The sequence below is a fragment of the Mytilus californianus genome, unplaced genomic scaffold (genome assembly GCF_021869535.1).
Source record: "Mytilus californianus isolate M0D057914Y unplaced genomic scaffold, xbMytCali1.0.p SCAF_3, whole genome shotgun sequence".
Taxonomy (NCBI): Eukaryota; Metazoa; Mollusca; class Bivalvia; order Mytilida; family Mytilidae; genus Mytilus; species Mytilus californianus.
This window is the reverse complement of record NW_026262679.1, coordinates 74112089-74134861: the sequence shown is the minus strand read 5'-3', so window position 1 is coordinate 74134861 and position 22773 is coordinate 74112089. Positions and strand designations below refer to the sequence as shown.

At 33.0% G+C, this 22773-nt stretch overlaps 1 protein-coding gene across 1 annotated transcript; it reads left to right on the top strand.

Moving 5' to 3' along the window:
• Positions 1–5707: 5707 nt before the first annotated feature.
• Positions 5708–7409, top strand: LOC127733641 (anaphase-promoting complex subunit 11; the record flags this gene model as incomplete). Its single annotated transcript, XM_052242958.1, has 3 exons — positions 5708–5715; positions 6258–6376; positions 7005–7409. Coding segments are annotated over 3 exons (243 nt in total), but the record flags the coding sequence as incomplete, so codon positions are not given.
• Between the last annotated feature and the right edge of the window lie 15364 nt (positions 7410–22773).

Here is a 22773-nt window from a genome sequence, read left to right as displayed (position 1 = left end):
ACATTTTCGCATCTTATTGTATGTATTTAATGCAGATAACAAAAGGATAATGACTGATAAATCTGGTACCGTGAAGTCTCCCTGAACAGTACCAAGGGAAATAATCTAAGAAATACAAAACACCACCAGACTCACAAGCGAGAAGCTGTAACTATGAAAGTGACTGTAAAAAGCAAGTTTTTCAATACTTAATTAGAATACTGAACAACCAATAAGGCACTAGAACTAGGCAGTTTTAACAGGGTCATAATCATGGATTAATTGAGTCAAGGATTTTATTCTTTAATGCCATTAATAAATTAAATAATGGTCATATTTCTACCTATAAAAATCTTATGTGTATCTGTAAAATTTTGAAGTCACAATAGAAAATATCAGACGCCACAATGAAAAAGTGATTGTATGACCTGCGCAGATTTCCAAATAGCGACAAGGTGTATTGGAAAGTACTTATTTATTTGGTAGCTAGTCATTTAATAGGTCCGAGTACACAGTTATTTCGTAGTGCATTTCTTTTAGACAATAAATGAAAATTAAAAAAATCCCACCTGCGCTTTCTCAATAATATTTTTACAGTGTGTTGTACTACTTTTGGGACAAATTATATCAAAATTATAGAAAACTTCATCGGCTCTAACTCAAAATATGGACAATTTCATGCTAAGGGGGTCTTCAAATCTTTTGACAGCTTCCGATGTGCTAATTTTTAACATTTTTCAGCTGGACCAAATCACTACTTTACTTTAAAATTCATGACCCAAATTTTTTTACAGTGTCATTTCACCCCCCCTACTTACTATTTGAGTCATAAAACATGGAGAAATAAATTCGGAAGGGGTATAAAAAAAATCGACAAGTAACACACTGTCCACACTAGGGACTATATTCGTGGACAACGAAAATCAAAGGACGATAACTGTGTACCCGGACCTAATAGGGTAGAAAAAGTTGACCAATCTTAATGAAACTTGGTATGACTAAAGCTTATTAAATTATAAGACTGCTTACAAAGTTTCATGGCAATAGGATATATATTATAGACAATATGACTAATTCTATATTGAACTTTGAGTGTTAAATTTAGACGTTAAAATTGAAAATTTTCAACTATTAACATTTGGGGCTTAAAAAATTAAAATATTGCAAAAAAATTCTTTTGAAATGCCTTAATATATAATATATTATGTATTAAAAGCAATAGAGTACTCATTTGATTTATCAGACTTATCATAATTATTAAAAAGTCAAATTTATATGAGCCTGTGGCTAAAAATGGAGGTTTTCCAATGAAGGGGGGCCTTACATGAAGATGTAATATTTTCCAGCAATTTTAAATTTGTAAAGCTTTTTGGTTATAAATAATCCTTACATATGTATTTAATGTACTTTAAATGGAAAGAAAACTTACAAATAACATATCACATTAGTTTAAAAGGGTCTTAGGCCAAGTAAGACTGAAAATAATTTAGGGTCAATTTAGGCCGTATCACATATTTACATTTAAAAATGCATATTGAAGCTATATGAAATAAAATTTTGTGTCTTTTCTATCATTTCTATACTCAGGTGACATGATACAATAAATCTGAGCATAAAAAGACTCTTGCATTCAACTTTTTTTGCAGACAGTATGGTCTGATACAAAGATTTTTCACTTTTTAGTGAAAAACATGCATGCAATTTTAGTCTCAACAGGCTTATATTTGAACCACTTGCTATCCTACAGAAGAAAAGAAAGATATTATGAGACATAAAACAGGTACAAAAGACATTGTTAAGTGCTTTTTATACAAATTTAATGAGGTCTTTATAATGGACTTCAACTTTTATGTTCCAAGCTCCTCACATTTAACTTGATCCAAACAGGGCGTTAGACGTGGATCATATATACAACACATTTTGCGCATATTGTCTGAGATAATCTTCTTTTCTGTAGATTCAGAGTTCACAAATGAGTAATACAACTGGATTGAAGCATAGAAACACAAATATTGACACATAAAAACCTGTCAGATAGAAAGTCAGAATGCCACTTATGCATCAAAATTGAAAAAGCTATGAAATGCTTATTTTGACCATAAAATGCCAAAATTGGTCATTTTTGCAGAAATTCTATCAAATAAAAGTTTAAATCCTTTAGTTTTATGCTATTTGATAAATTGACACCATCAAATCATTCAGGGAAGTTGCCAAAGTACAGATTCTATATTTCCTGATTTCACCTCTTAGGTCCGAGTACACAGTTATTTCGTAGTGCATTTCTTTTAGACAATAAATGAAAATTAAAAAAATCCCACCTGCGCTTTCTCAATAATATTTTTACAGTGTGTTGTACTACTTTTGGGACAAATTATATCAAAATTATAGAAAACTTCATCGGCTCTAACTCAAAATATGGACAATTTCATGCTAAGGGGGTCTTCAAATCTTTTGACAGCTTCCGATGTGCTAATTTTTAACATTTTTCAGCTGGACCAAATCACTACTTTACTTTAAAATTCATGACCCAAATTTTTTTACAGTGTCATTTCACCCCCCCTACTTACTATTTGAGTCATAAAACATGGAGAAATAAATTCGGAAGGGGTATAAAAAAAATCGACAAGTAACACACTGTCCACACTAGGGACTATATTCGTGGACAACGAAAATCAAAGGACGATAACTGTGTACCCGGACCAATACCTTGACAATTTCGTACCCAAAATTGCCACTTCTTTCCCAACATTTACCATTTCATACCCATAATCATGATAATCAAAACCATTTCGTACTATATCATGTCTATCAGCCTGAGGTCAGGAATAGAAAATATCTGACGCCACAATGAAGAGGCGCAGATTCTCTGGTCTAGCAGCGCAGATTTCCAAATAGCGATAAGGTCTATTAATTGGTGAATTATATGTCAATTCACATGATTAAGGTATAATCCACCATTTGACATACATTTTTTTTGTATTGATAGACCTATTGAGGTATAATTCAGTTTTTATCACAATTTTTTTTAAAGAGATGTTCGAGCATCTTTTTGCATGTTCAGTACCATCTTAAGCTTTGATGAGTTCTCATTTGTTACATGTAATTGATTCCGACTTCCTGTGCTGCATTTTGTGAAAATGTGGATTACAATTGTTTGCACCTGTCCTAAGTCAGGAATCTGATCATGTTCAGTAGCTGTCGTTTGTTGATGTGGTTCTTAAGTGTTTCTCGTTTCTCGTTTTTTATATAGATTAGACCGTTGGTTTTACACTAGTAATTTTTGGGGCCCTTTATAGCTTGCTTTCGGTGTGAGCCAAGACTCCGTGTTGAAGACCGTACTTTGACCTATAATGGTTTACTGTTATAAATTTTGACTTGGATGGAGAGTTGTCTCATTGGCACTCATACCACATCTTCTTATATCTATATACCTCAATTGAAATTGAGGTATAATCCACAATTGATGGATATTCATGACTGGTTTCATTAAGTCTGCATCAGTTCCAACTTTAAAGATTTGTTAGTCAAAATGGACAGGAAGAATACAGAACAAAAATAAGATCTAATAGGTGAAAACTGAGAATTTAAAAGTAGGAAAAGGAGGGTTTTGTTAGTTTTTGGGTTTCTATAACAAATTGCAGCACGAAGTGTCAGAATCAATAACATGTCATCACTCAGTGGTCATCAAAGCTTGTTATGGTAAATGCAAAAAGATGCTAAAATATCTCTTTTAAAATTTTTTTTTATAAAAACTGCATTATACCTCAATTGGTGTATCTCATTATATGTCAAATGGTGGATTATACCTGAATATAGGTATAATCCACCAATTTATGGTTATTCCTGACCTGTCTATGGGCCAACTGCATTTACCATTTTGACTTTTGTACTTAATGGGCCAACTGCATTAACCATTTTGTACTTCATAGACTAAATACACAATTACTATTTCGTATCATATATTTTCAAATCGTTGAAATTTTGTACATTGGTATCAAAGATTTTGTAAAACAAAAACAAAAAAAGTTTGTGTAAGAATTTGCACATTATGTGACCAAGTTGGGATCAAGGATTTTTGAAAGGGGGTGTAATTCCATAAAAAAAATGAAATTTTGGAGGATTTAATGCTAAAAAACATTATATATTTTCCTATCAAAGGATTATATTGGTTGAGGGTTGATACTGTGTGTGATATTGATAAAGCCATATCATATACACTTTATTATATACATCTACCTCAAGTACAACTAATCTCTCCTTAGATATTTTTCACGAGTCGTGACATAATACATATTTGGTTGAAAAACCTTTGTAACCTTGACTGATATTGATTATGTGACGTCATACAGATTAGGGTTTTGATAAAGCCTTTGCAACCGTGACTGATATCGATATCATCACGGATGGCGGATACAACATTGTCATCAATTGTATTACGCATACAATTTACCTATATTTACTACTAAGTATATAATAAATAGAAATATTCCAATCATGACTATCTGGATCAGTATATCTAATACAGTTTGATTCCAATCCCTACCATGCCATAAAATATTTGGATTAAGATGACATTCTTTTACGTCATTTTAGTTTTTGTTTGGCATAACATGTATGCCAGTTAGCTGAGCATAGGGATTCAATGCTGTAGATGTAGATGTAAATAAGAATATAGAGATATTAGTAAGATTTAGAACATATACATGCACAATCTCCCTGCTAGTTTAAGGAAGCAGGTATCCAGATTGCCCATAAAAGACGTGCAAAAAATGTAATAGAAACAGTGTATAGAAAAATAGTATTATGGTACTCATGTTTTAAAATGAAAATGATATGAATCTATTGTGTTCAAGCTTATAACTCATATACTAGGCTATATATAAGCTTGGTTGAGTTGTAAAAATTTATCTCCGATATTTTTTTAATGAAATTGTGATTTCTTTATTAATACATAGAACTTTATACATAATAATGTAACATAGCGTCAATTTCTTGAATATTTCTACATTCAAATGACATCTGCAAAGTTTAAGATTGTACCGAAATTGTAATGTAAGTAAGAAACTGAAATTTCATTAAAAAAATTTGCAAAGGGAGATAATTTTTGTAGCCCTGTGAGCTTAGTTTTAATGTTTGAATTGTTTTACATTTTTCATTTCGGTACCTTATATAGCTGCGGTATGGGTTTTGCTCATTGTTGAAGGCTGTACAGTCCCTTTAGTTGTTAATTTATGTGACATTTGGTCTCTAGTGGAGAGTTGTCTCATTGGCAATAATACCACATTTTCTTATTTTTATAGTAGACAATAAGTGCATGTAGAAAATATACTGAAGGGTCAATTGAGGTCATATATCAAAAAGTTTTTCTTTGACTTATGGTTTTTAATTGCCCCTTGGTACATTTATCTTTTTTTAGTTTGTTTCTGTTAAAAATTGAATGTTCATCAAACACACAAGCTTGAAATGCACCATGAATATATAACAAGTGTAAATGTGTATTATTTGAAATGATCTTTTTTTGTTAAATTGTTTTAACTCACCTGGCTTGGCCTTATGGAAGTTATTGCCCTTAATTTTCATGATTTTGTCTATTTATATTTCAAAAACTTCTAAAGAGACAGAAACTGAAAACAGCATTATAAATGTATATTATACAACTACCTTTATGTTATATCATGTTTATTTTATTTCTTTTTCATATTTGATTCTGCTTCATTTGACTGTTTAACTTTCAGGGTAAGTATTTATATATGATATTTTTTATCAAAATATGAATCTGAATACTAAGTTTAATAAATCATTTAAAAAAATATGTGGGTTGACTGGTATTGTAATTTATTATCTTTAATGGTTGCTGTCAGACTTGTATTATTGACCTATTCCAAACAGTTATATACATGTATACAAGTTGATATACTTACATATATTGAAAATAAGGAGAAGTGGTATGATATCCAATGAAATAACTATCCACAAGAGACCAATAGTGGTTATTCTTTTATCCCCCCCCCCCAAACCCTGTATATTAGTAGCAATCTAAAATTTGCATCTGGATAATCTGATGTGAAATATCACAAAGAAAAAGCTCTGATTATTAACTCAAACAATTTGGTTAACAAATTTCCCATAAAACATTTTCAAGTCTTAAACTCTTTAACTGTTAATCACGAGATAAAGAAGCCATGAACCAAACCTTATTCAATAAACAACAAATATTTGCAGTTACATGTAAGAATAAAAATTCAAACATTTATATGATCATGTGTATTTATTGATAGTTGGACAGCTGTAGCTACATGGAGATGGGTTGCTAATGATGAGAATTGTGGGATATGTAGGATGGCTTTTGATGGCTGTTGTCCAGACTGCAAGCTACCTGGAGATGACTGTCCCTTAGGTAAATTACTGATACTAATATATAAAGATAAGGAGCAAAGTTCTAAAGGTCACTGCAAGGCATTATGTTTACAAAAGTTGTACAAATCATATGTATAACTGAAAAGAAATACTAACCTTCAAATGTGTTAAGCAACAGCTTGCTAAGTGTCTTTTTGTTATTGCATTTTTTATTGCATCATTTGTTTCAACAAAAACACAACATTCAAATGGAGAAAATGGAAAACTGTTGGAGATAATTTTATGCTATTGAAATTATAACTATATACATCTTGGAGACATGAGTGGTGTAGTATGATAAACTCATCATAGATACCAGACTTAAAATTTTGTACGCCAGGCGCGTGTTTCGACTACAAAAGATTCATCAGTGATGCTTGAATCAAAAGAGTTAAAAAGTATGAAGTTGAAGAGCATTGAGGACCCAAAATTCCGAAAGGTTTTCCCAAACACAGCTAAGGTAATCTTTTCCTGGGGTAGAAAATTCTTAGTATTTCGAAACATTCTAAGTTTTGTAATTTTTTATAAATTTGTACTCATGATATTGTTTGGTACATAAATTTTTATGAGAAATTATTAAGCTTTCATTATTTCTGTAATGACTAATTCATATCTTACTTTTTTTTCAGTTTGGGGAGAGTGTTCTCACTGTTTCCATATCCATTGTATTATGAAATGGTTGAACTCCCAGCAGGTTAATCAACTGTGTCCAATGTGTCGACAGGAATGGAAGTTTAAAGAATGACTATACAAGACTTATACATGTGATGAACTATGTATACATTATTATATACAAGAAATGATATTTTTTGTACAGAATGCACTCCAAGTCAGACTGACTGTACAGCAGTTACATCAAACACATTTTGATGAAGTCATTTTAAAATCATATGTTTTACATATAATTGTGAAGAGAACTGAAAAATAGTATTTAAAACTGTGATATTACCTTATTGTGTTCAAAGCTATTGTATGCTATGTATTTTAAGAATAATAAATTGTCAGATATGTGGCATTACAATTTTTCATTTTTACTATGGTATTTAATCATTCACATTTCATGTATGTTTCATAGTGTAGGTTAGATATACATAGATATAGTTACACAATATCATAAGGATCATTATTTTTTTAGGATGTACTTAAAATATGTTGTTTAACAATCAAAAAGTAACTACAAATTATCAAAAGTCAGGAACAATCAACAAGTAACTGACAAAATCAATATCAAATGTCAGGAACAATCAACAAGGCACTGACAAAATTTATGTCAAAAGTCAGGAACAATCAACTAGTAACTGACAAAACCAATATCAAAAGTCAGGAACAATCAACTAGTAACTGACAAAACCAATATCAAAAGTCAGGAACAATCAACTAGTAACTGACAAAACCAATATCAAAAGTCAGGAACAATCAACTAGTAACTGAAAAATCTGTCAAAAGTCAGGGACAATCAACAAGGCACTGACAAAATCTATGTCAAAAGTCAGGAACAATTAAAAATGTTACTGACAAAATCTATAGTCTAGAATCTAGAAGTCCACAATAATCAACAATAATCGACAAACTCAATAACAACCAACAAGTAATTTGTAAACTCTATAGCTAAAGCCAGGAACAATCAACAGATTTTTTATGCCCCCCGCTACTGAAAAGTGGGGAGGGGGCATATTGTTTTACCCCTGTCCGTCGGTCCGTCCGTCCCATTATGGGTATATAGCTATTCCAGATAACTCCTCCTACAGTTTGAATGCTAGGAAGTTTTCATTTTGCTGGCTGTTTGTATATATATTGAAGGTGTGGATGTGGTCAGGGTTTTGATATTTATTAATATTTGCTCTTTTGGGAGATAGTTGAACTTTGTCATTTTTTAGAGTATTTACTTGCATAAGAGGTGCATACTGTTTCTGGATAACTCCTCCTACAGTCGTCCTAGACCTATGTGCTCCAATTCTCACTTTGTAGTTTTGTTTTTGTATAATTTAATGCTTAATAGACTTGGTTTTTGACAGTCAACATTTCACTTTTACACTATTCACCTGCAGTGATGACATTATTTTTTTTAGAGGGGGGGGAGGGGGTCTTTGATGTTTATCTTTATTTAGAAATAAAACCATGAAATGACAATATGTCTTAACATTCTTTATAGAGGCTACTTAAAACTCACAATGCCAATTATTACCAATTACAAGGAATATTGCCCAAACTATAAATACCTATCGGTAGATTATTTTTCACCTGGGTTTTCTCATCCTGCTCATACTTTGCCAACCCTGCCTTTATAAAAATTCCTGTTTTATATTAACCATTTTTATTCACATTTGTAGTTTCAGAGTTATTGCACTTTGATAGAAATATTCAAAAAAAATACTAAATCTGTATGAAAATCTAAACCAACTGTTACTTTGTGAGAGCAACCTGTTCATTGGAACCAATTTAAGAGCCTATGAATTATTTGAGTGATTGTTGTTTGCTAAAGGTTTAGAACACAAACAATTAGTCGTTAATATAAAAAACAGATTTTACGAAATTGATTGACTGGCCTGATTAGGATGAGTGACGAAAATAAAAAAAAACACAGGGTGAAAAGGTATATTGATAAATTCACAGTATTCACTTGTAACTGGACACCTACATACCCCTGGGAGAGTTGTAGAAATGTTTTTTTGTGTTCAGATTGTAATAATACACCTCTTTTTAGCATTGATTTTACTGCCAGATTGGAAAAGTAATGGCTTTTTCATTAGCATTGTTTTATTTAAGTTTTCAGTTGAACTTTGTCTTATACAGACAACTCCTTCCTGCAAAGTTAACCTTATACAATTTTGGCAATTCTTTTTAGGTTTTTTATCCCTATGCATTTATGCATAATCCTATTAATGGTTCTCTACAAGTTTTGCTCAGAGCATTTTGTTAAAAGGTAAATTAAGAAGAAAATGACACTTTGAATGCACAGAAATATTCTTCATGCTGACTTGGACCAATAATCATGTATTAGTGCTAGACACTGGTAATAATAAGGTTTATTTATCTGCATCCATATAAGCACAGAAGACCTAAGTCTGGTAATCTTTAATCAAGTAAGGAATTTCAAGTCTACAGTAATTTGGTTAAGGTCGACATATGATAAAATCTTTTTTTATTTATAATATATAAACAAAATGGTATCTCAAGCATGCAGCAATGCACACTCAAATTTAAGAACAGTTTGTCTTTAATCTTATATTATTCACAATAGTGTTAAGACACAAGTAAAAAAAGAGATGCAAAACAAAGAAAAGCTGACAGGGAAGCAAAGGGTAGTTCAGGCGCGTAGCTGCCTTTACGCAAAAAATCATTTGCTTGCACATTTTTTTCACCAAAAAAAAAAAAAATCTGAAATTGAATTACGGATAGTCTTTAGTCTTTACAGATTATCGTGTCGGGCGGTGTTTAAAGCCCAAATCTCTGATGTCGTCTGTAGCAGTGACTAATAAGGAACTATATATCCTTCAATATTCGCAATCTTCTCAATTCTAGTTACAATGCCAGTAACTACATCAACTACTGAACGGTCATTTAGTGCATTAAGGCGACCGAAAACTTATCTCCGTTCAACCATGGTACAGGACAGACTATCTTCGTTGGCGCTCATACATGTTCACAAAGAAATGGATATCAACACCGAGAGAGTTCTGCGATCATTTGCCTTGGCAAAAAATAGATATATGGACTTTCGATATTAACTATATTTTAAGTCTTACATGCAGTATTAACATTTAATTATACAGGCTCAATACAATCACCTTGAAAACATCTTAGATTTATATCCCTTACTTATAGGTCAAGACTTAAAATTAAAGTGGCCGTTAGATTTCGTATTCCCATTGTCCGTTCGTCCAAAAGACTATTGATTCACCTGGGGTATCTGTGTCCCAAATGACCTTCTACCGTTGTCGTAGAAACCTCTCCTTTGATTTGAGAATGAGCTTCGTGAGACACACTACGGGTGTCTTGCAAGAAGCAGGAACTGCTTACCCTTTTGGAGCACCGGAGGTCGCCACATTGTTTTCTGGGTCCGTGTTTTTCATCTGTATTTAGTTTTCAATGTTGAATGTTTTTGTTTCTCATTTTGTGTCTTATCTGTTCCCGGGTTTGTCAATTGTCCATTGATTAATGCTTCGGTTGTCGACTCTTCCTGATCTTCCCGTTTTATAATTTTTTTTTTATATTTGAAAATAACCATGTTAATAATATAAGCAGCAAATTACGGAACTCACTAGACTTTTACTATCGTTTCATGAAAATATGGTATAGTAAAAAACAGATAGGGTATTTTTCATGTTCAAAGCAGTCACTGTAATTACTCATATGCCCGGAGCTTCATGGGGATTCGCTTCCCTGGACCACCGTTTACGGTGCTGCCCTGGATCCCCGACTAGGGTGCTACCCTTGACCAGCTGGGGACTTTGAGCGGTCCATAGCCTCCTCCCTTGCCGAATCACTATAAAGTCCACAAGTATTCACAAAACAGGAGTTTGGGCGTGAATGTGATGTGAATTTCATAAGCATGGCATACCGGGAAATGCCCGAAAAAAGTTATAATTTTCTGCATAAAATGGTCCAAAAAAACTTTTCGCCTCGCTTCGCTCGGCGATAGTTATGATTGCACTTTATGTAAGTCCAGCTACGCCCCTGTGTGTATTGCACTTTGCACATCAGATAACAATAAATCAAACTCTTGTATTTCAAATTAGTTGACTAGTGTAAAAAGCTTTGACAACAGTAAATAATCTACTAGACTTGTATTTTTACAAGTAGTTCTACTAACACCTTTATCTACACCAATACGGGAATTAGCAATATATATACATATTCATTTTTTTACAGCAATTAAGTAATTTATACCCATAAGTATTAGGTTGACAACTACACTGTGTCACTCTTTGTAATGGAATATTATAAGACTTAAGATTTTCTTAATCTAACATATATATGAAATAATTTCGTTGTCAGTGTCTAAGTGAAATAGATCTAACAGAGTTTCATCAGCTAATACAAAATCATTCAAAATACCTGTCTTTGTGTGTACATCTGATACTTTCTTAAAAGACATCAATTCATTCTCAATTTCATCAAAAGCTTCTAAATTTGAATATTTCGAACCTTCAGGTGGTATATAAATGATAAATACAATTACTTCATTTTGCAAACCAAAAATGTTTTTGATACTTTCAATCACTGTACAAATTGACTTTCACTCAATATAAATGCTAAACTTGTTTCTAAGTTTTTCTTGTAAATAACTGCTATACCACCTGATTTTTTACACATTTTTTTCTATTCTTTGTAACATATGTATAATCTTTTGGAACATCAAAGACATTTAGATTATCAAGTTTGCTTTCTACAAATATTGAAATATCATAGTTTTGTATAATTATTATCTGTAAATTCTTTAAATTTCAACTTAGATTTAAGTCCACAAACATTTAAGAAAAATATCTTAAGATCATTATTTACACATTGATTGTTTTTATGTTTGTCTTTGTTCTCAGTTTCACTACTCTGTTCTCTTGTACATCTGTCTTATTCACCATTACCATGATCCATTGCTACAGGAGGTGGAGGATCTTGACTAGATGTCCTAGAATAACAGCGTTTTTTGTCTATATATAGGCTGTCCTCCTTTAGAACTGCCTCGTGTCCTTTACGGCTCGGGCATCCTTCAGTATGGGAACTAGTTCTCTTCTAGGCTCAATGATTTCAATGGAATACTGTATATGAACAACAAATTGCTTTTTGTTTTTCAGTTTTTGAATTGCAGTACTTAACACCATATTCCTGTCTTTTCGTCACTCAAAGGACAAGGTACGATAAGGCCCCATTTTTGGCCCCCCTATTTTCTCATTTTGTAAATTTTGTTTTGGAAAGCTACTTATCACGTTTAAATATTCCCTTAGGTTTGAAGTTTGTTTGGATGAACTTCAAAACCATTAATTTCAAAAAAAATGGTGAGTTGAGGGGGGTAAAAGGGCATCAGAACGTCAAAAGAAGGAAAAAGTACGATTTTTGGCCATTGTTTCTTAATATTTAATAGCGTGCGCCTACGTGACCCGGAGAAAATTATAGCGATTTAGACAGCAAAAAGTTCTCATGACATTGGAATAAAAAAATTCCTCGGTCACGTTGGCGCAGGCACTAAAAAACTAAAAATTAGTTGTACGGAACACCTGCAAAGTGAATAATAATTACAATATTTGAATAATAATATAAAGTTTACCCCCCTCACCTCACCCAGTTGCTAAAATTATTGGTTTTGAAGTTCATCCAAACAAACTTCAATCCTCAGGGAATATTGTAACATAATAAGTAGCTTTCCAAAACAGAATTTGAAAATGAGAAAATAGGGGGGCCAAAAACAGGCCTTATCGTACCTTGTACTTTAGCCACTATGCCCCTTGGACTTTTGTCCTTTTCTGGTTAAAGTCTATGAACAACATGAAAGTTTATTTCCTCTTTTATTTGTATTTCATTTTTTATAGTCTTTCAGAATTGCTTCAGTGTCCTCATCTGGATTGTAATCTTCTGGGAACCTTGAAATATCAAGTTTTCCCTCATAGATCTTGATTGTTGCTCAATGAATTTCTCTTTTTATTGTCTGTTTTCTTCAAATAGAATGTACTTTTGTTCACCCATGTCCTGCCCTCTGTTTGACAGGAAACACATTACACGAAAATAACAGTTTACCACCCGCAAAGTAAAGGGTCAATTTCATTTATGAGGATAACCATAACACAGTTTATCCCAAATAGTTCATAATAAAATCTTTTAGATTGATGACAAAAGAAGAAAACGGTAATATTGTAAAGGGATATATTAACATCATTCCGTTAAATTGTCTGCATAAAGAACATTTCCAGATCTGTTCGATTGTCTATTTTAAGAATTTTATTTTTTTTAAAGACACAAACGCAACGATTATTTTAAAATTTTTGTCGAGCCTGCGAATTTTGTCGCAAACGCGAGACATAGCATCCACAAATATTCATTCTGTGGTTAAAAGTTTTTGAAATTTTAATAACTTTCTTAAAATATCCTGCATTTCAACCAAACTTGGACAGAAGCTTGTTTTATGATCATCCACTGAAGTAAATTTTGTAAAAAAAAATCCTATTTATCCGTATTTTACTCATAAATGGACTTAGTTTTTCTGCCAGTTAACATTACATTCACTCTGTGGTAAAGTTTTTCAAATTTTAATAACTTTCTTAAACTATCCTAGATTTGTACCAAACTTGGACAGAAGCTTGTTTATGATAAAAAAAAAGCTAGTATCTAGAAGGAAATTTTGTAAAATTTATTTCCTGTTTTTTCGTATATTACTTATAAATAGGGGGGGGGGAGGTAGGACCTTTATCGGGACTCCGGGATCAGGTGTTTTTAAGCTCGGGATTTCGGGATTGATCCTTTCGGGATCCGGGAATTCTTTTTTCGAATTTCGGGATGTCAGGATTAAAGTTTTTTTAAATTCGGGACCTCGGGATTCCATGTTATTAAGCCCGGGATTTCGGGATCAGGACCCCTCCTACCCCCCATAAATATACCTAGTTTTTAAAACATTTATTAAGATTCATAAACCTTCTGGGATTTTTACCAAACTTGAACAGAACTTCTTACGATCAAAAGATAGTATCTAGAGGAAAATTTTTAATAATTTCCCCCCCATTTTTGTTGAGCATGCGACTAACTGCAAAAGTAGGCGAGACACTGGGTTCCGCGGAACTTTTACGAATTTTTATTTAATGATGTGTTATTATTTCTGTTTATGTTTTAAAATGATACAATAATGCACATAAATTGAGGTAAAAGCTACTAGGCAGATATTTTCATTTATATTTCAGGGATTATGAATTTGATAGAGTAGGTAGAAATAATAATGTCTTGCCTTGAAGGGGTCAAAAAGCGAGACTTGAGTATGCTGTTTCCGACGTCGGCGTCAACAATGTATAACTTTGTGATTAGGTCAGTTTATGGGTAACCACTAGTGGTAGGTCAATGTTAACCTATAGTTGTACAATGGAACCTATGGGAATGCAACCAAAGTATAAATCTCAATAACCGAAAATTATACCATAGATATCTATGGTATAATTTTCACAATTATACCATGGTTTTGTTGTAAAGGGTCTTCAAGAAAAAGAAAGATAGCAAGACCTGGCTGCCTGAATTTTTTTACATTTGAACAACAGAGTCAGTGCGGGGCCACTAAGCTAAACTGCCCACTTGCACCAGCCGATATAAATGAATGCCTAGGGTGGGAATCGAACCCACGTACACCAACTCTGTTGTCCTATATTTTTAAATGAAAAAAAAATCGCTCCTACAACAAATAAACAAACAAATAAAGTTTATAAAGATATATAAATGTGTTTATATTATACTGGAAAATATAAGTTGGTTTTCGGTTATTGAGATTTATACTTGGATTGTATTCCATAGGCTCCACTGTACAGCTACATGTATAGGTTTGAATTTTTTTTTAGGAGGGGCAGGGAGCAAGCCCCTTTTAAGGAGCTTAATATATGGTAAATGCATAGACTTTTTCATTGTATTACTCAAAATGTTGGCTTGCTAGATCCCCCTTTCAGAATCCTGGATCCGCACCCAATTTGTTATACATTGCTGACATCTAGACTTAACGAGGTTGCTCAATAACAATGATGTTGAAATGTTAAAATTAGATAGCGTCTGGTTTTTCTAAATGAAGCTGAATTTTTTGTGTAAATTATTGCTAGTCAACATGTGATTTTAATCATGAACATTTTGAAATCCTTTTTAATAAATGTACGACTTGTACAAATTAAAATGTGGAATGATTCATCCAAACTCTCAAAAAGATTCTTGTGAAATAAATTTCCTCAGAATTATAAATGAATATTAAAATATTAAAACATTCGAACATTTTAATGAAATAATAAAAAAAACTAACCCTTTGCAGTTCAACTTTTAATCTGGGGTCTCTTGCGTCCATATCCAGAACATCTAATTCCTTTAACATTTGTTCGTCTGTAACGTTATCCGTCACCAATGTAAATGTGCATCCATCTGTATCTTCATATATTCTGCCAATATAGGCACACCTTCAGTATGAAGTAATAAATCCGATATAAATCTAATCACCAATAGAATTATAATACAGTCTGTACACTATACAAGTATGCCAATATATTCCTTCACCAGTATCGCACATCAAGTCTTAATTATGAGATTTAAAATATATTTTCTTTTAAATAATAATAACTTACAGACCACACACAACTACTACTTAGCTAGATTTGACTTTCTTAAGTTTTTCTGTCCAGTGTTTATGAGCTTGTACCTTTGCATATGCAGGTTATATATAAGTGTTCTACAAGCAGGTTCACCATGCAAGCTAATAAAGCTACATAGATCACTAGATTGAGTGCAAGCACAGAATTTCACAAGGTAGTATGGGTTAATTATCACATGGTTTAAGTTTATATCCAAACTAATGTTAAATTGTTCTACCAGTCTAAGACATTGCTCACGTATCACTTTTAGAAGATTTTCTCTTTCCGGTTCTAGATGAGTACAAGAGATAAGAAAGTGTTCAATAGTCTCGTCCGCTTTATTATAAATTTTGCAGGTGGCAGATACCTCACATTTGTTGAATTTGGCTCTATTTGATTGCAGTATGTAATTTCCTGTTGCAACTTTAGTTCTAATAGGCATTCTGTTGATGTCTCTACAGTTTGAAGTGGTTGTTGTAAGCAGGGGCGTAGCTGGACTTACATAAAGTGCAATCATAACTATCGCCGAGCGAAGCGAGGCGAAAAGTTTTTTTGGACCATTTTATGCAGAAAATTATAACTTTTTTCGGGCATTTCCCGGTATGCCATGCTTATGAAATTCACATCACATTCACGCCCAAACTCCTGTTTTGTGAATACTTGTGGACTTTATAGTGATTCGGCAAGGGAGGAGGCTATGGACCGCTCAAAGTCCCCAGCTGGTCAAGGGTAGCACCCTAGTCGGGGATCCAGGGCAGCACCGTAAACGGTGGTCCAGGGAAGCGAATCCCCATGAAGCTCCGGGCATATGAGTAATTACAGTGACTGCTTTGAACATGAAAAATACCCTATCTGTTTTTTACTATACCATATTTTCATGAAACGATAGTAAAAGTCTAGTGAGTTCCGTAATTTGCTGCTTATATTATTAACATGGTTATTTTCAAATATAAAAAAAAAATTATAAAACGGGAAGATCAGGAAGAGTCGACAACCGAAGCATTAATCAATGGACAATTGACAAACCCGGGAACAGATAAGACACAAAATGAGAAACAAAAACATTCAACATTGAAAACTAAATACAGATGAAAAACACGGACCCAGAAAACAATGTGGCGACCTCCGGTGCTCCAAAAGGGTAAGCAGTTCCTGCTTCTTGCAAGACACCCGTAGTGTGTCTCACGAAGCTCATTCTCAAATCAAAGGAGAGGTTTCTACGACAACGGTAGAAGGTCATTTGGGACACAGATACCCCAGGTGAATCAATAGTCTTTTGGACGAACGGACAATGGGAATACGAAATCTAACGGCCACTTTAATTTTAAGTCTTGACTTATAAGTAAGGGATATAAATCTAAGATGTTTTCAAGGTGATTGTATTGAGCCTGTATAATTAAATGTTAATACTGCATGTAAGACTTAAAATATAGTTAATATCGAAAGTCCATATATCTATTTTTTGCCAAGGCAAATGATCGCAGAACTCTCTCGGTGTTGATATCCATTTCTTTGTGAACATGTATGAGCGCCAACGAAGATAGTCTGTCCTGTACCATGGTTGAACGGAGATAAGTTTTCGGTCGCCTTAATGCACTAAATGACCGTTCAGTAGTTGATGTAGTTACTGGCATTGTAATTAGAATTGAGAAGATTGCGAATATTGAAGGATATATAGTTCCTTATTAGTCACTGCTACAGACGACATCAGAGATTTGGGCTTTAAACACCGCCCGACACGATAATCTGTAAAGACTAAAGACTATCCGTAATTCAATTTCAGATTTTTTTTTTTTTTGGTGAAAAAAATGTGCAAGCAAATGATTTTTTGCGTAAAGGCAGCTACGCGCCTGTATACTAGACGTATACATAGTCTCCTGGTATCCTGCTTCTGTTGCGAGAGAACGGTTTTGTCAAATTACTGTTTAATTTGGGGTCCTCATTGCGGGCTCGAAACAGGAGTAATAGCTCGCTGAAGCTCGCATTACACCTCTTTCTTAGCCTCGTACAAATACAGCTGATATTTAAAGACACTAAACAGTTATTGTCTATTTATACTGCCAAATTGAAAAAAAAAATCTTTTAAAACAAAACAAGTAGATGCATTATATTTTGCCATTGCCAATGATTGGCGTCATTGTCTTAAGGGGAACATTATAGATTTCGCTTGCGCTCGCTTAATATCTTACTATATAAATCCTTGCTCTCGCTTAGTATCTTACTATATAAATCCTTGCTCTCGCTTAGTATCTTACTATATAAATCCTTGCTCTCGCTTAGTATCTTACTATATAAATCCTTGCTCTCGCTTAGTATCTTACTATATAAATCCTTGCTCTCGCTTAGTATCTTACTATATAAATCCTTGCTCTCGCTTAATATCTTACTATATAAATCCTTGCTCTCGTTTAATCTTACTATATAAATCCTTGCTCTCGCTTAATATCTTACTATATAAATCCTTGCTCTCGCTTAGTATCTTACTATATAAATCCTTGCTCTCGCTTAGTATCTTACTATATAAATCCTTGCTCTCGCTTAGTATCTTACTATATAAATCCTTGCTCTCGCTTAATATCTTACTATATAAATCCTTGCTCTCGCTTAATATCTTACTATATAAATCCTTGCTCTCGCTTAGTATCTTACTATATAAATCCTTGCTCTCGCTTAGTATCTTACTATATAAATCCTTGCTCTCGCTTAATATCTTACTATATAAATCCTTGCTCTCGCTTAGTATCTTACTATATAAATCCTTGCTCTCGCTTAGTATCTTACTATATAAATCCTTGCTCTCGCTTAATATCTTACTATATAAATCCTTGCTCTCGCTTAGTATCTTACTATATAAATCCTTGCTCTCGCTTAGTATCTTACTATATAAATCCTTGCTCTCGCTAATGTTTAAGGCAAACATTTTAAGAAATCAATAATTAAATGTGAACTAAAATCTAAATCTAATATTTGTAGAACAAAACTTTTTTATTAACTTATTAGAAAAAAAAATGCTCCGGGAATAAAATCAACATTAAATGCTCACTTTTAAGAAGCTACAATGACCAGAAAATAAGAAAACAAATTCGATACGTTGTCATTTTTGTTTAAATTTCCATTTTAATTGTTAAATTCTCAACTGTACTTTGTATTTACTGTATTCAAGACCCGTGAAAGAGTAATAATAGAAGTCGTATTTTATAATAAGCCATATACATGTAACATTTTACTATTAATTACCTAATACTACCTATCATTTCAAGTTTCTTAGATTTTTGATATTTAGAAATTATGATTCTACAAATTAGATGTAATAGTTTTTAGACGCCCGACTTAGTAGAAAATTTGTATGGTATACACTAATCCGTCCGTGCTTCTGTCCGTCCGTCAACACTCTATAGACCAATATAAAAAGTAAGTAGATGTGGTATGATTTCAAATGAGACAACTCTCCACCAGAGACCAAATGACATAGAAAATAACCGTACGGCTTTCAACAAGTAGCAAAACTAATACTAACAAAACTAATAGTCCAGAAGGTAGTCAGTGTCATCTTTCATTTTCATTTTTTTATTTTCAATAATTTTGTCAAACAGAGGAGAGGGAGGGGGAAGAAACGTTCTTTTTTAAAGTGGCGTAGAAGGAGATTTCGAAAAAATATTACATTCCACGGGCGGCGTTTCTGGAAGCTTATTTTAAAGCAGAAAACATCTAACAAAAACAGACTCGGACGTGGCAGGGTATACATTCCTAATGTCACCGCATGAACTATTAGTTTATGTTTATTATTGCATTGTTATTCATGTTTTTCTATTTTAAACATGTATTCATATCATATTTCATATTCACTAACGTATAAATTGACGCTTGACGAATAACAAATCCAAATCAAGCACGCTTTTTACCTGCATGCTTTCTAGTTACCGCCAAAAATCCCTTCGTACCTGTAATATCTTTTCATAACTGTATTCTGTATTCAGGTGTAGGAACCTACAGATGGCTTGTGCCATAATCTATATATTTACAGGTTTGTTTTTCTATTTGTTAGTGTTAAGGTTCAGTTCTAATATTTAATAACTGTGTTAATTGTTTGACTACTATTGTTCATTGGTATATTTATACTATTTGTAACTATCATTGTGTATATATATATTTGTTTTGCATGCACACGTATAAAAATTGCGGTTTTTATCCAACGCAATCATGGGTTTGAACGTTGTTTTCAGTTTAGACTTGTTGTATTATATTTGCCTTCGGGTTTATATGATCAGTTCATCCTATTTTGACTCTTTAAAATTCAAGAGTCTATCCTAAATTGAGGTAAATTATATGGCCTTCCAAATACCGTTTTGATTCCTAACATCACTGAAAAGACATTATTTGTCGAAATCCGGATACGGTGTACCATCTTTTCCGCAATTTTATTGTTTTCTGTTTGGTAATAAATCAATAATAAGATCTATTTTGTTAAATCTTGTAATCCGTTTATTTGGAAATCGCCAATGGCAGTCAGCAGGGTTTAAGGTTCATCATAACCTTTTGGCTAATATGGTCGTATTTACACCACAAATTTTAATCTGAGTACAGACAAACCTATGCACCTGCAAAAGTTTTAAGGCATGGCAGGACATATATATAGATTATTAAATTTTAAATGCATTTTATGATTCAGAAAATAATAAACTTTTCTGGATTTTGCTATTCATTTTTTTTTTCATTCCTGCAGAAGGTGCAAAAATAAACTAAGTAGGGAAAACGTTTGAGAAGCTCCCCTCATATAATCGGCAATGTTGTGAGTAGTATTGATTTAAATAGACAATAAATGGACAATAGAGACCTGTAAACAATAGGTGATTTAAACTGTGTAACTGAGTGGACCTCGTGTGTTTGTTTATTTTGCTATCTTCTGCAGACTGGAAAAAATGCACATCAAAATCCAAGTAAGTAATTAATTTTCTGAAACATAGACTTCATATAACTATTATATATCTAGGTCCTGCCATGCCTTAAAACTTTCCTAGATGCATTAGTTTATCTGTACACTTACCGGGTGCACTTGAATCAATGTCAACATAGTATTCATTGAATAATAATACATTGCTACTACTAGTATTTTGTTGAGTGCATTTTCTGTAGTATATTATTTTATTTTATTGTTTTTATAACACAGGTTACATATCTATTGTCTGTGTATTGCATATGTTATTGTTTATAATAGTATTGTTTGTATGCTATATGCCCTCCTGGGACCCTAATTTGGTAAATAAAAAAATTCTATTCTATTCTATTCTATTCATAGTGGATTTTTGGGTGTAAAAACGGCCATATTTTTCAATTCCTTCAGATGAACCTTAAGTACATCAGTTGCTCGACCTGCTAGTCAAATGCGTTTTGTTAAAATATACTTTTTCACTCATTTGGTCTTTTGAAAAATGTTGTTTGTGCTGTATTTAGACCCCTCTACCAAGAAATTTGTTTTGCATGCACACGTATAAAAATTGCGGTTTTTATCCAACGCAATCATAGGTTTGAACGTTGTTTTCAATTTAGACTTGTTTATATTTTCGTTTGGGCTTGTATTATATTTGCCTTCGGGTTTATATGATCCGTTCATCCTATTTCGACTCTTTCAAAATTCAAGAGTCTATCCTAAATTGAGGTAAATTATATGGCTTTCCAAATACCGTTTCGATTCCTAACATCACTGAAGAGACATTAATTGTCGAAATCCGGATATGGTGTACAAATTTTTGCACCTCATGTTTGCGGTATACCATCTTTTCCGCAGGTTTATTGTTTTCTGTTTGGTAATAAATTATTATAAGATCCATTTTGTTACATCTGGTGATCCGTTTATTTGGCAATCGCCAATGGCAGTCAGCAGGGTTTAAGAACATCAGTTGTTCGACCTGCTAGTCAAATGCGTTTTGTTAAAATATACTTTTTCACTTTTTTGGTCTTTTGGAAAATGTTGTTTGTGCTGTATTTAGACCCCTCTACCAAGAAATTTGTTTTGCATGCACACGTATAAAAATTGCGGTTTTTATCCAACGCAATCATAGGTTTGAACGTTGTTTTCAATTTAGACTTGTATATATACATATATATTTACAGAATACATATGTGTGGGCACTTACGAAATTATATAGCCTTATTGGAAAAATACCCGGGGACACTAACAACAAAAAAGCCCCAAAGTACAGATATGAGAGTACTATCAGTTACTGACAGCGATAGTTCAAAGCAAATAACAACTTATAAAAAAAATCATGTATCTTAGACTAAAATGTGTTTGCTTTTTACAATTTTAGAGGAATTGCGAATGGTGTACAAATCGTACTAAAATTGTAAATCAATGCATGCCCCGTCCAACACACAAATTGTTAAACTGTGCACTACATGAAATATTTAAGCATGCATTGTTTCTCAATTGTTTGACCGGCTTTACGTGCATTAGCACGCACAGTTTTAAAATTGTCAGTTGATCAACTCGGCTACATTATTCAGGGTCGTATCCAGGACTTAAGTTGTGTGTGTGTGGGGGGGGGGGGGGGGGGGGGGGGGCGCAAACTTGCATAATTTTTTTAGGTAAATTTATCGAAATATTCTTTATTAAGCTGAGGACAACCCATGCTTTGCAAATTTTAGGGGGGCACGCCCCCGCCTGAATCCGCCCCTGTTACTTTGCGTGAAAATATGTACTGTTCAATTTTACAATTTCCATGGGGAATAATGCATGGTGTAAAGATTGGATGAAAATTGTAAAACAATGAATACAATTTTAAAGCTTGCACAGTTTCACAATTGTTTGCCTAACCCAGCTGCATTATTTTACGTGCATAATTAGCCATGCACACTTTTACAACAAGTGACTATATATACATTTATTGCTCATTGTGTACAGTTTGTATGAAAATTGTAAAACAATGCATGCCCATACAGTTAAGCAAACACGGATTGCAAAACTTTGCATTACGTAAATATTAAAGCATGCAAAGTTTCTCAATTGTTTGACGAATCCGGTTGCTTTATTTTGCGACAAAACACCTCTGATCGTCACGGTTCATTAGACCACACTGTCAAAACGTTCTCTGTTTTTATTGGT